Here is a 14,844-nt window from a genome sequence, read left to right as displayed (position 1 = left end):
CCCTCCTATCAATAAACCTCCTCAGTGATTTTCCTGTTATTTACAGGAGATACATTTGGGCTCTGGATGTTGCATATTCAATTTTTAATTGTGGAGGCAAGTTCACATGGCACATCTGCCTCTCCCTGCACTGTACTGACATCTGGGGCTTTCTGACTCTTGTTTTCTCACAATACATCCCTCCAGCACAGAACCTCATCCCAGTCCTCTCCTCTCCTTCAAGCTACTGCCAGCTCCTCCCTCTGATCCTGCTCTCAGCCCCTGCCCTGCTCTGTCCCCTCTGACATCTGAATTACCTGGGCCCCACCCAGCAGCACTGAGAGCCCTGAGCTTACACAGCCTTTGTCAAAAAAACAGACTAATGGATATGTCTGTGTACAAACACCGAAATAACATACAGACAATTCTCATTCTACTGCTGAACTATCAAGGAGCAGAGGAGCCAAAGCATTTCAAGAGGAACAATGTGACACCCATGTCACTGCAAACTACTGCAACATAACAAATAAAAGATAGAAAGATATGAAATTCCTAGCCAATCCTTAAAGAAGTGGAGGCTAAAAGTCCTAAACTTACTACTTGGAGGTAAAGTATTTCCCAGGAAAAAACAAACCACAAGGAAAAATGGCTCCCAGAATTACCAACAGGATTTATATAGTCTTTTCTGTCTTCTCTAAAGTGTTCCTCATGAACTTTTTAGACAGTAGTCTCTTATCTATTTCAAGAGGCAAATAAAAGGTACAGTATTGTTTAAAGCACTGGAAAATCTTTGATACTCTTATCTCCACAAATATCTACAAGCAGAAGTGAAATGGAATGGACTTTTGCTATTAAATGTCTTAACTACCACTAACAAACAAGAAAAAAGTGCACAAAAGTCTAAAAACTAGAAAAATAATAAATTTAAAAGAAATATGTCAGAGTTTGCAAACTTCATCATCAAAGTTTGGTAATGACAAATACACTTCTGGAGTTCTAAGTCTTAATAGCAGGACATATACCATTTGGATTAAATGTGGACTCAAAAAAAAGGAGGGGGTGAAAAGCTCCAACACATTCAAGATGCTAGAGAGCAAAGAGGGTTCAAGTTAGTTTGTGAAAATAGAAGCAGATTAAATATCTAGAAATAGCTTAATGAGTCACTTTATACATGTGGAAGTGTTTCCATTAAATACTTATCTTTAACCACAAGCCAACCTCTGCAATGTGTGCAACCTACTTCTGGTTGGTTATGAAAATAATTTTTTGATGCTTCTCAAACTATAATTTGCTGGGGGTGGGGAGTGGTATAGGATTCAAAGTTCATCTTCATGCTGTTTTAAAACCCTAACCTTCAAGCTAAGAGCTTGATCTATGGGAAACAGCTGCAGAAAAGTAAATCTGCCTTTGAAAGAGTCCAGAATGTATTTTTGTTAAGTATGGTTTGAAGTCATGGTAGGAAAATTAGTGAAAATTGTAAATCTGCTTGCAAATCTGGTCATGTCTAACTCAAAGATTAGGGAAAAAATTCCAATTGAATAGTAGGACCATGACAAGCCTAGTTAAGCATGCTCTAGGACAGAGCAGATGGGGCCCTTTGCTCACCTCCACGCGTTTTGGATTTATTGCATGCACCCAACACGTTTCATATTAGACACCCCTTGGCTGTGTACTTGAGACAGCAGGGTTCAGTGTGCACTTCCTCTGCAGACCAATATATTATTCTAAATTGAGCTAAAGTGTTTCCGTTTCATGAGTGATATAAAGTTTAGATTTGAATTTTTAGGCAGCAGACTTGCAGCCATTCACCAGACTTTTTTCTTCATATTAAGAAAAGCCTAAAAAATTATTTAACAATATGTCTTACTGAAAGTAATTTTGAATTTTTGTTGGTTTTGCTTAATAAAATAAATTTACGGTATTGTAATAGCTTAAAAGAAGAATGGATGTGATCACCCTATGTTCAGTATTAACATACATCTAAATTATGGCTCGTGATTTCATCTGAAGAGGGCTGCTGAGAAGGAAGATGTAAATTTAAATTATAAGACATTTACTTAATTTCTCCCCCGAATAACAACACCATTCATAAAGCCAATGAAAAGAGGAACAGAAACATTACTAAATGTCTACTAAAAATGCTAAAAAGAAAAAAACTGGGGCTTTTTTGTTACTTTGCTATACTCATTGATCTTGATTTACAAGTTACTGTAATTGTACATTACTGTAAGAAATATCCAGCTACCACAGTTTCTTATATAGATTTGTGTGTACCACAGGAAATACTAGTGGTATTACAGGTACAGGAATTGATAGGACCTGACTTTTAAATTACAAGCAACATGTTGAATGCGATGTTTCAGCATTTTCAACACTCACATAAAGCAGTAACACTACACCACTCCAACAACTGGAAGGACAGACCTACAGAGTGGCCGAGTTCTGGGCTAGGGTGGGTGAGTCAGTGGTGGTCACAACCAACCTCCCAGTCCTATCAATCAGTGCCTGTACAGGAACCACCACTGCGCGGGGGCGTGAACGGCCCTGGAATCCGGCTATCTGGTGAGGGGCGAAGGCCAGGGCCCCTGCGCATCAGAAAACAGCCCCCCTCGGCGGCTTGGCCTCGGGCTGAGCTGGGGGATAGCTCGGAGCAGCGCGGTGAGAGACGAATTAGGAGGCGACCACTTGCTGGGGGTAAACTGTCGGTTTATTACAGAAGAACCAACAAGGAGGGGAAACACCCAGCAAATGGCCCCGAACAAGGGGCAGGAGAGGGTTTTAAGGGAAAAGGGGGGAAGAAGGCAGGGAAACCTGGCTATCCAATAGAAATACATATTTGGAGGTACGAAACATAACTGATATACTAAAGTAACCAACTGTTATAAATCATAGGAGGGGCTCCGGGGCTACAGCCAACCATAACTCCCAGAGAAAAGAAAATTCTCGAAACCTGGGAGGAGAAAAAGAGTGATTGACTGACCCCAAGGAGGAAACAACTTTCACTTTATAAGAGAAACCAAGGGAGGAGCAGTTTCATTTCCATAGCAACATAACTGGCAGGGTAGCAGCAGGAAGTAATACAGAAAATGGGGGGAGCAAACTAACGAACTTAAGAACACACCACAGCACACCACCAGCTGCAGGACTCCTCCATCTTCTGTTTTCTGGATGTCTTCCATTCTGCCACTGCTTTTAACATAATGCCAGTTAGAGGACTCTGCTTACTGAAATGATGTTCTGGAATGCAGCATGTACAAAAGCATAAGACAAATGAACCTCCTTTTCTTTATTATTGCCCAGTTTCACTTTTTACAGAGTTTTCATATTTTGTCTTTTAGTTGGCATCTTCAAGATACCCCCTCTTAAAAGTTAGTGCAAAAAATCTGAGCAGTAAAAAATACACTGGAACTATATACATTTCCTTATATTGTCTTTCACTCCAAGTCAAAATGATACAGGCAGTTCTGCTACACAAAGAAACCTAATAAAAGGGCCATTTTGAGAATATCCTCTAAGACTATTCAGAAGAGTAATTTTTTCCCCAAGTAATTGAAAAGAAACACAAAGACTATGGAAATGCAGAAGAGATTAAAAAAACACCTGGCCTACAGAGCTCAAATCTGTAGCTCTTCAAAAGTACTAATAAGAAAGTGATTTACACATCATCTTCAAAAGAATGTTTAATATATCCTTTGTTTCCATCTAAACATGGTCATGATGTTACTCATTAAATAAACTAACTTTCTGATCTACCCTTCATATAGAATCTCTGAAAATACTTCAGCCACTATATAAATTCCACTAGGGAATAAAAAACACCCTTATGATCTGGTAACTCAATCAACTACAATCTATAGTATTTTGCAATAAAAATACTAAAGTCAGTCCCCTTCTTTTATTAAAAACCTTCTGAATCTCTTGGCCAGCATTGCTCTATATGCTCAAAGTTTCCAGTCAGGAAGGATTACATAAGAAGTTTACTTGATGCCCTAACTGCTATTGCACAAAAACTGATTATAATAACCTTTCTAGCAATGTTTAGCTGCCACTTAAACTTCATTTTCACTGCCCCTCTTTCCTTCTAGGCTTCTACTTCATACCCTTAAAAAAAAGGAGGCACATCCAGACCACTATGCCAAAGGACCTCACATCTTAACACCTGATCTTTCCATGTCTGAACATTCTTCAGAGCACAGTTAGTCCAGTACTTCTGCACAACACTTCCCTGATGGCAGTGCAGAAGATTTGATGAGATAACTAAGAACATGGAATGCTACATGGTTTTTATGATGGATTATAAAGGGAATTGGTTTTAGGATATAAACTGTGAAAGGTAAAGTTCAAAAGACTGTTCTGCCCATAAAGCTGGGAGTGTGACAAGTCATTCTAGGGAAATTCCACAGAATGTGCCTTCCAAGTCACAATCACAGAAGTAGGGAGCTCTGCAAGTGTTCTTGGTCTTCAAAAATTATGTCTGTCAAGCCAAGACACTAAATAGGCCAACACAATGTTGTCAGAAACCTCATTATTGTTTTTGAGTGATTTATAACAAAATTTATTTTAACAAAAATGATAACCAAAAGAAACAGGAGCCAAAAGAGAAAGCAACAGATTTTGTGTCAACAAATCTTAACAACAGCTCTCACTTCATTTCTCTCAATGGATAAACCTTAGCACATGAGCTCAGCTGCTCAAGCAAATTAACTGAATTTAATTTTCTTTTCTTAATCCTCCACGCTTGAGACATTGAGACTCATTCTTGGAGTAAGACAGCTGTGTTCATTATGATCTTAGTATAATCCCACTGCCAGAAAACAGCATGTTTGAATGTACACATAGTAGCAGAAGGAGAGAAGCGTCATGTGTAAAACTGGTGACTAATAAAATATCCACAGATTGGCATCATGATTGAAACCTCAGGAACTGTGGTACCAGAAAACTTTAAGACATTCATTCACATCTTACATAACACAGGTGTCAACTGATAAGCCAAGCTGAAGAACAGGAACGTATTTGTTGAACATCAGAGATGCTCAGAAAAACTGCATCAATAATACAAAAAGAATCTAGAAATACAAGGATGGGACAGATAGAGCAAAACTGATGGCAAGATCTGGGGAAATTCTAGTTATGGCCTGAAGTCTAACTTGAACTAGTAATTCTGACTGCACAACAGACAGAAAAGGTGAAAAAAGACTTTCTTTCTCAGCTGTAAAGTGAAAGAAACATTAAGAAAAAAAGTTCCCAAAAATACTCTGGAAGTAGGCAGAGTAGGAGGAATTGGCTCTATACTTCAGCCAGATTTCATGATTTTCTAAACAAAAACGTCCTAACTGTAAGGAAGGTATGGTAACTTATTTTAATGCAAGTGTAATTTTCTCATTTTCAACAGAAAGTTCAACTTCTTTGTCCTTAAAAATTACCAAGCATCAAGTAGATGTCTCCTTGGTGAAGTGGCACTGCCAAGCCAGGTGTCTCGATGTCCCATGCCACCTTCAAGCCCACGTGCCAAACAGCTGGGTCTCTTCCCTTCAGCTCCTGCTCGTTGCTTTCTTGTACAGATGAATCTTGAGAGAGAAAAAGAGACCACAAAAATGAGGGAACAGGTAAGAATGATAAATAAAAAAATCTGGTTTAGACTTAAAGATATCCCATACTGGTACAATCTTAATAGGCTTAAAGATTCTATAGTCTCCACTTGCTATAATTATCATCTCCAAATTCAAAAGTAAGCAACAGGTAAAGGAAAAAGAAAAGCCATGTGAGATCAAGAATTTTTTTGCAACCAACTTTACCAAGATGAAAACTTTAAGTTACTTTAACTACCAAGACTAATCAAGTCAAGGCTTGTAATGGACTTAAGGTTTTCTGAAACTCTTAAGCACATGTAAGGAGAATTTTAGTTATGCATCACTATTTTTTTTTCATTACTAAAACTACAAGCATGGAAGAAAAAAAAATAAAAAATTCAGCAACACTGATATAACAACAGATAACTTCTGAAAGAATTTCAAGTCATAAACTGCCAAAACATTTTAGGAGAAATTTCATTTGTTTATGTACTTGCTATTGCACTAAATCATAAACTGAGGCAAAGGTGAAAGAATGGTTACAAAACACAGTCTAGACCAACAAAGCAAATCTTGGAAATATCTCAGTCATTCTTTTCTCAAAATTACTACTCAAACATGCTAGATAACATGTGCAAGAGCCAATGAAGCTTCAATGCATTTGCCACAACACTTTTCTTATCATTATGCAACATGAACGTGTTGAGCTTGGGGAAAAAATAATCCACTGCACAGAAATAGTATTTAGAGCTTAATCCCTCAGAACTATTTTCATAAGCTTACTTCACTGCAGTATAAATTGAAAGATACAGTCAGCATTTATAACAAGGTATTTGGGAGCTATGGTGTAACAGTTTTACAGCTAAAGTAACAGCGCATTTTGACAGAGGAGGGATGAAGTTTTAATAAATAGCTGGCACAGAACAGCAGTGAACAGTTAGAAATGAACTATGCACCATGCCCAGCTCTTGCTTAGAACTTAGCAACTGTGTCCATTTCACTGGCTATTTGAAATGTGCTTTCATGTAATAACTTTTAAAACCTTTGTCTTAAGTAAATTCTAGAAGAAAAATATAAAGATGTATAGCTGTTTTTATAAGAGGCACACACAAAGTGTGACCACAAGCTCACAATTTTAAAATATTCATGTCAGTCATCTCACATGGTTACTGCAGTTTGTTTAGCTGGGGCAGCCTTTAGAAAATTAAGACAATTTATTATAATGTTAATGAAATATTATCTAAATTCAGGAAGCAAAGAGACAAAGCCAATTAAAGAGCCAAATCTAAATGTTCTTCAGTGAAAATTCTTTCAGTCCCCAAGTTCCCTCCCTTCTCTGCTGCAGTGCTCAGACAACTGAAGCTCTGGCTCAGGAGCAGCTCTAGGCCCTTCCATCAAGGAGCACACAAATGAGAAAACAAGAGCTAGCAAATACTCAGAAAAATCAATACTAAACTCTTCAAGGGCCTTTCATATTTTCTACCCCGTTCAGATAAATCGTAAGTTAATTTAAGAAAAATGTTTTCTGAAAACTGCAAATAGGATGGCTTTCAAGGCATTTTTAATGCAATACATCATGGATATTATAAAAAGAAGTAACCTTTCTGGGTTAACACTCTCTGTTATGCTGCCTTCCCATTCACTTTGGCAGCAGCACTGTTCACAATATGGCACCAATAAAATATAGAACTACAATCAGAGACAGCAATTTCAATCAAAGTTTCCTGGGGTCTCCTCATAAATCCAGCACCTTTGGAATGTGCTCGTTAAAATGACTTATTTTTGCAGTTTGATAAATTTTTTATTGCTTAAGTACTGAGTTCAAATACAGCTCACAGTCTCCTTTTCTATATATTCTCAATTATTGCACCTTATAATTATCAGCAGCAATTGAAACTGATTGTTCCTACCATGTTATTTTGGCAACAAATGGAAGCAAGCTGCTACTTGCTTTTAAATGCAAGCTACCCTGAAACTGAGAGCAAGGGAAAAATAGACACCTTAACATTTGTGGCATACCCTGACAAACTTTTACATAAAAAGAAGTTTTTATTAAATTCTCTATGATACCTCAAGAATGACTGGATGCTGTATATTTATTGATATAATTACAGTAGCCATGTAAGTGAAAACATTTGGATGCATCTAAACCATAAGTATTTGAGAATAAATCATGTGAATAAATCATGGATCACATACCCATCACCTTAAGAACACAAATGTACTCTGCAGTAAGCCACACAGCAATGGTCAAGTATAAAGTATTTCATGGAAGTACAACAAAACTATGTGCAGATTTGAATTCTGGTCAGCAGAGATTTTCAGACTTGGGCCTGCAAGAAACCTTTAAGCTGGAATTCCAAATAAAATGGTGCAATGAAGTAAAATCTTACCACAGCATAACAATACCTCATCAAACCTGTAATTATGGTAGAACCATGAAAGAGAGAATGTAGCTGCAGAAAACTGGCGACAGCATTATGCTTTTAATGAGAGAGCTCAAATTTCAGAGATGTTCCAGCACTAAGATCTGATCTTATCAGGTTTGGGTCAGGGTTAGGTTCAGAACAATATGAAACTTATTTTCCTGGAACTACTTTGGTTATTGTTTCAGAGCAGAGAAAGTAAAAGTAGCTTTGAAAGGTTTCTTTGCTATTTGGCTCCAAAATCATCCAGAGTTTGAGACTTTTTGATGCTCTGAAACCTAAATGATCTCTATTCAAGTCAAACTGTAATGCCAAATTATATCCTAAATGTAACCTTACATACCATTTCTTAAGAAAATAGAATCACTGCCAACACACTGCTAAGAACAAGGACTGTAAGCATTTACGTCAACATTAAATCCAACTGACCATTGTTATATTATTTTTTTACAGATTTACATTCGCAAAAAAATCAGTCAAAGAATTTGGGCACATATTTCTCAATTAAAAAATACATAAATTATCAGTGTCTTTCAATAGCAATTTATATGTGCTACATGCAAGAAGTGAAAAAAAGCAGAGCATGCTTTGCTTCTCAGCAGCCAATGGGAAAGAAGTATCTACCCAAAGTTATTTCCTCTACCTCATTATTGAAAAGCCATAGTATAGGAGGTTAAATTCTATTAACGTTTAAATTTTTCTTGCAACTGGCATTCACAAAACCAAAGAAACATAAGATTTGGTCAACAATGTTCTTATCGATTCATGTTTGGAATGCTGTATCCACATAAATCAGGAACAAAAGCACAAAAATAAGAACAAACAATACTCTGTCATCCCTTCATTTCTGAAGGAGAGGCTGTATTTGATCAGTGAGATGATGTTTAAAAGAGACCCCACAACAGTCTAGTCAAGTGATGATTTCTTTTTAGACAACAGGGCTTCTAATATATTATTGTGAAATTTAGTGAGTCATTAAAAATTTGTGGCTTTCAGAACATAAATCAAACTGGTCAGACCCTACAAGTTAGAGCTGTGACCATTTCATGCACTTACCCATTTCTTTAAAATTAAGATAAAAATTTCTACATACCATTTCTGTTATTTCAACAAGTAATATTTCTATTATTGACATTAGAAATTATTGCAATCCTGCAAAAAACATCTACTTCATGGTTTTTATTCATTAAGCAGTATATAAAGAGGATTATTGTCAACTACAAAGTTAGATTGACTTCAGTGCTGAACGACTTTTGTAGTTTCAGATTTTTTTTTAATATGGTAGGGAAACAAACATCTGTAGTACATCTCTATTTTTATTCCCAATTAAATGAAATAGCCATCATTAGGCTACATGCCAGGGTGTCGCTCCTAACTTCACAGAGTAAAAACATAAAAATAGCATTTTACAAAAGAAACAAGCACAAAAGGTCCTTGAAGATTAGTCATCACTGCAATTAACAATAAGTTTGTTAAACCTTTTAACATTGCCTTGTCAGCAGACAGCGCCAGTTGTGTAGAAGTTCAAGAGTTACACAGCAAGAAAACAAACTAGATATGGTAAAGAATCTAGAGAAAACTACTTACCTAATCTCTTCCTCTGTGGGAAGTCCAGGTAAGAGAAAGATGGACACACTTCAACTGTTTACATTTTTTTCCATATCCTGTAAGTTTGTAACTGAAACAAGTCTCTACTTCAAAGAACATCTTTAGAACCAACTAGTGCTCTGCTAAGTAATAAAACTTCCTACAAAACTTACACTGACCTGATGGAAAGCTAGTCATTAGGAACTTCTCATGGATAAAATCCAATTTTTGAAAATGCCCTCATTCTACTGGATTGCAATTCACTTTTATAACTGCAACTCAAAATAAATATGAGTTATTAGCTTACTATATTAAAATCCTGAACAATTCTTTTACCTTCATGCTCTCAGGTGATAGGATACTTGTAAGCTAATGTGTTATTAAAAATGCTGCATTGGTCAAAATTTGAAATTCCTGTTCCTTGATAAATTCTGAAATGTAAATTAATGCCAAATACTGTTAGTGGCAGTATAATTGAACACACATTGTGAAACCTATTCAGTTCTGCATATGACTACCACTCATGCACTTTCATGCAGCATACACACTAAAAGAAAGCTCTCAAATTTTTATTCTCATCACTTGACAATCTACTCTTAACTTAATGCAATGTAAGTAAAAGCATCAAGCTAAATGTTTACCTTATTTTGTTGTTAGAATTGTGCTTCATATGAAGTTGCTTTGAAAGAGTTTTACATTGGAAACAAGAAAATAAAGACTGATACCAATTAGAATATCAGCTTGTTCCAATATTTTTATGTTGATGTCTAAATCTCTGTTCTGGCATATTGAAAACTGCTTCTACTCCAATTAACACTGATCAAAGTTCCAAACATGAAATTTTCATTATGGCATCAAACAATGAACAAATGAACAAGAAAACAAGTTGTTTCAATTACAGTAGTATCTGTTTTAATGCTATTTAATCCAGTAAGTAGGTACAAAACAAATACTGATATATAAAGACGTAAATGAAAGTAAAAAGAAAACCACATAACCTGAGTTGTGCATCTCCAAACAGTCTGACAGAGCTGCCAGAGCTCAGTAAGGCTGCTTGACTCCAAGGGCTGCTGCGCATTTGCAGCAGGGCAGGGCAGCACCAGCCCTGCAGCTCAAGCTCCCACTGCCAAGGCTGCCACAGACCCTCAGTGTCCACTGGGGACTCGAGGAATTGAGAGCTGACCAAACAAACATGCAAGACCTGGCAGAAAAATGAACCAAGCCAGTTCCAACAAAAATCAACATGCTTAATTTCCCACTCAATCAGTGTTTTCTCACAGAAAATTGCTAATCCAGCTCAGCTACATCTTCTAAGGAAATACAGCTCCAACAAAAAAAAAAAGTTCTTACCACAACTACTCTTCTTATTATGTATTCTGTAGTGATTCTGACAGTCTTTTTACACTACACTGAGAATTCAATGCAAACTCAATACTAAACAAATTAATGAAGTCCTAACAAAAGATGTCGGCATAAAAACTAAGTATATTTATAGAAAATAAAAAGTCAAGACATGATTACACAAAGATATAACAATATTGTTCAAAAAGATGCTGAGATCCTCATGTTTCACAGTAATGGAGATCTGGTAATATAGGAAATATTGAAAGTCTTTGTAAGTTGCAGAAACCATCAAAACACTGACATTATACAGAACTGGAAAGAATAATATTGTAAACATTGATGAGCTTATAACCACCAGCATTGGAAGGCTGTAAGCAGAAAATCAGAAGAGCAAAAAGACAATCTACTTCTCTAAAATCAAATCCTCTTGGATGCACTGGGTACAAAACTTTAACACAAAGAGATATTCACCAACACATCAGTTACAAAACCATATTCCTAAGTACAAACAGGATCCATTTCCTCCAGTTCATGAATAAGCAGGTCACTGCTTCAGGGAGATACAATGACAGCCCTGAGCACAGGTGAGAATGCACTGCTGGCACACAGACAGGCACTGCAGGGCATCTCTCCACGATGCTCCACTGCCATGGCAGACACCTGAAACTCCCAAAAACCCAACCTGAGCCATGCAAAACAAGAAAAATTTCAAGTAGTGACTTTTAATTTTTTTTAATGATTGAATAATCAATTGATTTACTAGAAAGATCTTGTTTTCTTTGTTTTCCTATTTCCAAACTTTACAGAAAAAAAACTAAACTTTCAATTGTAAGTGTATTTATGAAAAAAACCTTGTATTCAGCAAAAAAATTATTGTACATAGATATAAAACAACTTTTAGCCTAAATACACAAAATATTTCTATCTATCCACGCCAATCAAATCTTCTACAGAATTTGCAGTGATTTTAAAACACCATAAGTTTTACTTATTTCACTTACTGAATAAAAGAAACAAAATCAACTGACAAGTTATGAATAAACATAACAGCTTTCATTTTTGTTAATTTAGAGCTTTCTGAACTTAAAGGACTCATTTTTTTATCCCTCTATAAGCAAAATTTATGTTAAAGTAAAAAAGTTTTGAGCATACTACAATAAATCCTCATACACAGTATTATTACTTCAGGTTCATGTTTAGGTTTCTTTAACTTAAAATCCTACTGAAAAAATATTTCTCTACCGTAGTAATGGAAAAAAGCCCAGCACATCTACTTGACACCATTGACAAATAGGACAGAAAGAAGTTCATGAAGAAAATTTCCTAACTTTTACCAGTCAGGAAATCTCTTCTACTCAATTTGCTAAGCCAGTTGATGTTTAATATCCAGGAAAATGTAAATAATATGCCCTCAGTTGTACATTAAGTAACAAAGTGACACTGAGTTTCAAAACTAATAACAAAACCAATAAGATAATGCACGTGGGATTATAAACTATTATTTTTATATCACAGTCTTTAGCCAAAACCTACTGAAGTCAATGCAAATTCTTCCCCTGTTCTGAAGCAAACATCATAGGATTTTTGGAAGAAAAAATCCATTGTGAGTGATGAAACATAACAGAAAATCTGCTAATTCAAATCAAGGTTCTAAATTCTAATCTTATGTTTGCAAAACCCAAGAGTCTTTTAAAAAATATCCAAGCCTTTGTTCACTCATTTTTAGGGGAAAAAAACAAACAAGAAAATCCTCATGTTTGCTCTTAAATAACAATAAAAATGGGGCAGGTACCTTAAAACAAAAATTAAATATTTAATAATGCTTCAACTGCACTTTTACCACCACCACCCCTAAAATTCTGTATAAACTTCATTTTACAGTAAGCAAGAGCCTGCAAAGTCTGTCAAACAAGAGCTGTTTTCATGCAAAGTGTCCACTCTTCCCAGCTACAGAAATGCTGGCAAGTCCTCCATAAAACACACATTAACACTACAGCATGCCTAGACAAAATGAATATATTTCTAAGTAAATACAGTAATACTTCTATCCAAAACCAACTGAAAATGATATTTCCAAAGAAAGAAGAGTAGTAAAATCAGCATCAAGCAAAGCAACTCCATATATGATAAATAACACTATAAAAATGGTGATCCCAACCACAGTGAAACATTTTACAGGATAGAAAACATGCACATGCATTTTCTGAAGAAAGATATTTGACAGATTTTTATTTTCTTGGCTCTTAATCAGGGAATTAATTATACCAATGTTTAAATCTAGTTTAGAGAACAACTGCTAAGCCAGCTGCAGTAAACACAGGTTTTTTGTACAGGTTTTGGAGGAAATAAAGGTAAGACTGCAATACAAAAGGTACCACAGTGCATTCAGAAGCACATGACAAGCCTAGAACAAAATGCAGGTGTGCTTATGTCCATACACACAGGGAACACAGGAGAGTTTCAGGGATTTCAGGGACTTTGGTGACAGGTCAGGTGCCACCACTCACCTTCACAGCTGTAACTGTACACAGCCACTGCTGACCCTTCCACCAGGTTCTCATCGTGGTGCCAGCTCACTGCCATGCTCCCCATTCCAAAGTAAGGCTCTTGTTTCAAGTACAGCATTTGTAACGGATCCATATAATTTAATAAAGTCAAATTATAAGATGTTCTGTTCTTTAGACTTCTGTCATCCTCTGATACACAAACACTGCTTTGATCTTTTGAAACAGACTCTTGCTCTGTAAGAGAGGCAGCAAAACTTTGCTTCCTATCTATTACAGCAGTATCTTTAATTTCTTTGTTCTCAAGCAAATTTTGTCCTTGTAACGCCTGGACTGTTTCAATATGCAAGTAGTCATTAAGTCTCATTAATGCTTTACAAGCATCATATATTTGAGGACTGCAAAATTTTATGTCATAACTTTCTGTAGGCCAAGGAACTGTAAATAATCTTGTGTTCAAGTACTTATAAGTGCAGCCTGGGTTTCCAATTAATATACGAGACACTGGAGTAAGGAAGTCCTTTCCTTTGATCCTTACAAGATCTTGAAAGAAACAGTTGTGCTCTCGCAAGGCCAGAAAGCTTTCCTGTACCATTTGGTGGAGATCTTCAGGTACTGTATCAGATTTCCTGAAGATCAGCTTGGAATACTTGGTCTTCCACTAAAGGAGAAAAAAAAAAAAAAACAAACAGCAATAAGAGGAAAATAATTATTCTTTTTACAGGAGTCAAGATAATTCAAGACAAGGCAAAGCTGTCAACTTAACAAGAATGAGTCTAGAACATGGTGAAGATATGGATGCCATCTCTTGTTATTTTATTTTCATATATCAGTATATTGCACAAGCTGTGGATATGTACCAGTGGTTTAAACGAGAGCAAATCTCCAAATAAATAAATACAAAGACTCTAGAACAGTTCAGCAGAACATACAGCTCATCTGATGAATCTGTAGATAATGCCTCCATTAAGTATATAAACAATAGAATAACAAGCAGTAAAAAAGGGATTCCTCTTTTTGTAATGGTTGCAAAGACCCTTCAGCAGTTTCATTCTGATGTACAGAAATCCAGAGGGCTACATGATACACGAAAATAGCTTTATCTAACAATACTTTTCAGGGAAAAAAATAACAAAATCAAAATGTACATTTTTTAAAAATACGCTGCTAACATTCTGGTGCTTTCTATTTTCACATTCCTCAGTACCTGCCAATTATCTCTCATTTTATATAAAAGCTCTCTTTTGATAACAGAAAATGTCCGAAGTTATTGCTTCCCCAGCTCCCTACCTGTAGTGTCCTTTTCCCTCATGTCCTCTTGTGACCACACCAGCCCTGGCATCAGCTGGAGCTCAGAACCCAGCAGTGTGTGGAGGCAGCAGCTCCCAGCAAGGTACAACTCTGCTAATCAGCAGCTTCTTGCTTTGCATGCAC

At 36.2% G+C, this 14,844-nt stretch overlaps 1 protein-coding gene across 3 annotated transcripts in view; it reads right to left on the bottom strand.

Annotated features, from left to right (window-relative positions):
• FTO (FTO alpha-ketoglutarate dependent dioxygenase) overlaps positions 1–14,844 on the bottom strand; it is a 226,398-nt gene that overhangs the window by 167,129 nt on the left and 44,425 nt on the right. For all 3 annotated transcript variants that reach the window (XM_074551226.1, XM_074551224.1, XM_074551225.1), the window contains 2 exons: positions 13,414–14,071; positions 5,403–5,546 (listed from right to left, as the gene is read on the bottom strand). In XM_074551226.1, the coding sequence (XP_074407327.1) occupies positions 5,403–5,546; positions 13,414–14,071 (802 nt within the window). The remainder of the gene's footprint in view (positions 1–5,402; positions 5,547–13,413; positions 14,072–14,844) is intronic.

This window comes from Zonotrichia albicollis, chromosome 13 (genome assembly GCF_047830755.1).
Source record: "Zonotrichia albicollis isolate bZonAlb1 chromosome 13, bZonAlb1.hap1, whole genome shotgun sequence".
In the NCBI taxonomy this organism is placed as follows: Eukaryota; Metazoa; Chordata; class Aves; order Passeriformes; family Passerellidae; genus Zonotrichia; species Zonotrichia albicollis.
This window is presented reverse-complemented; position numbering and strand designations above follow the sequence as displayed.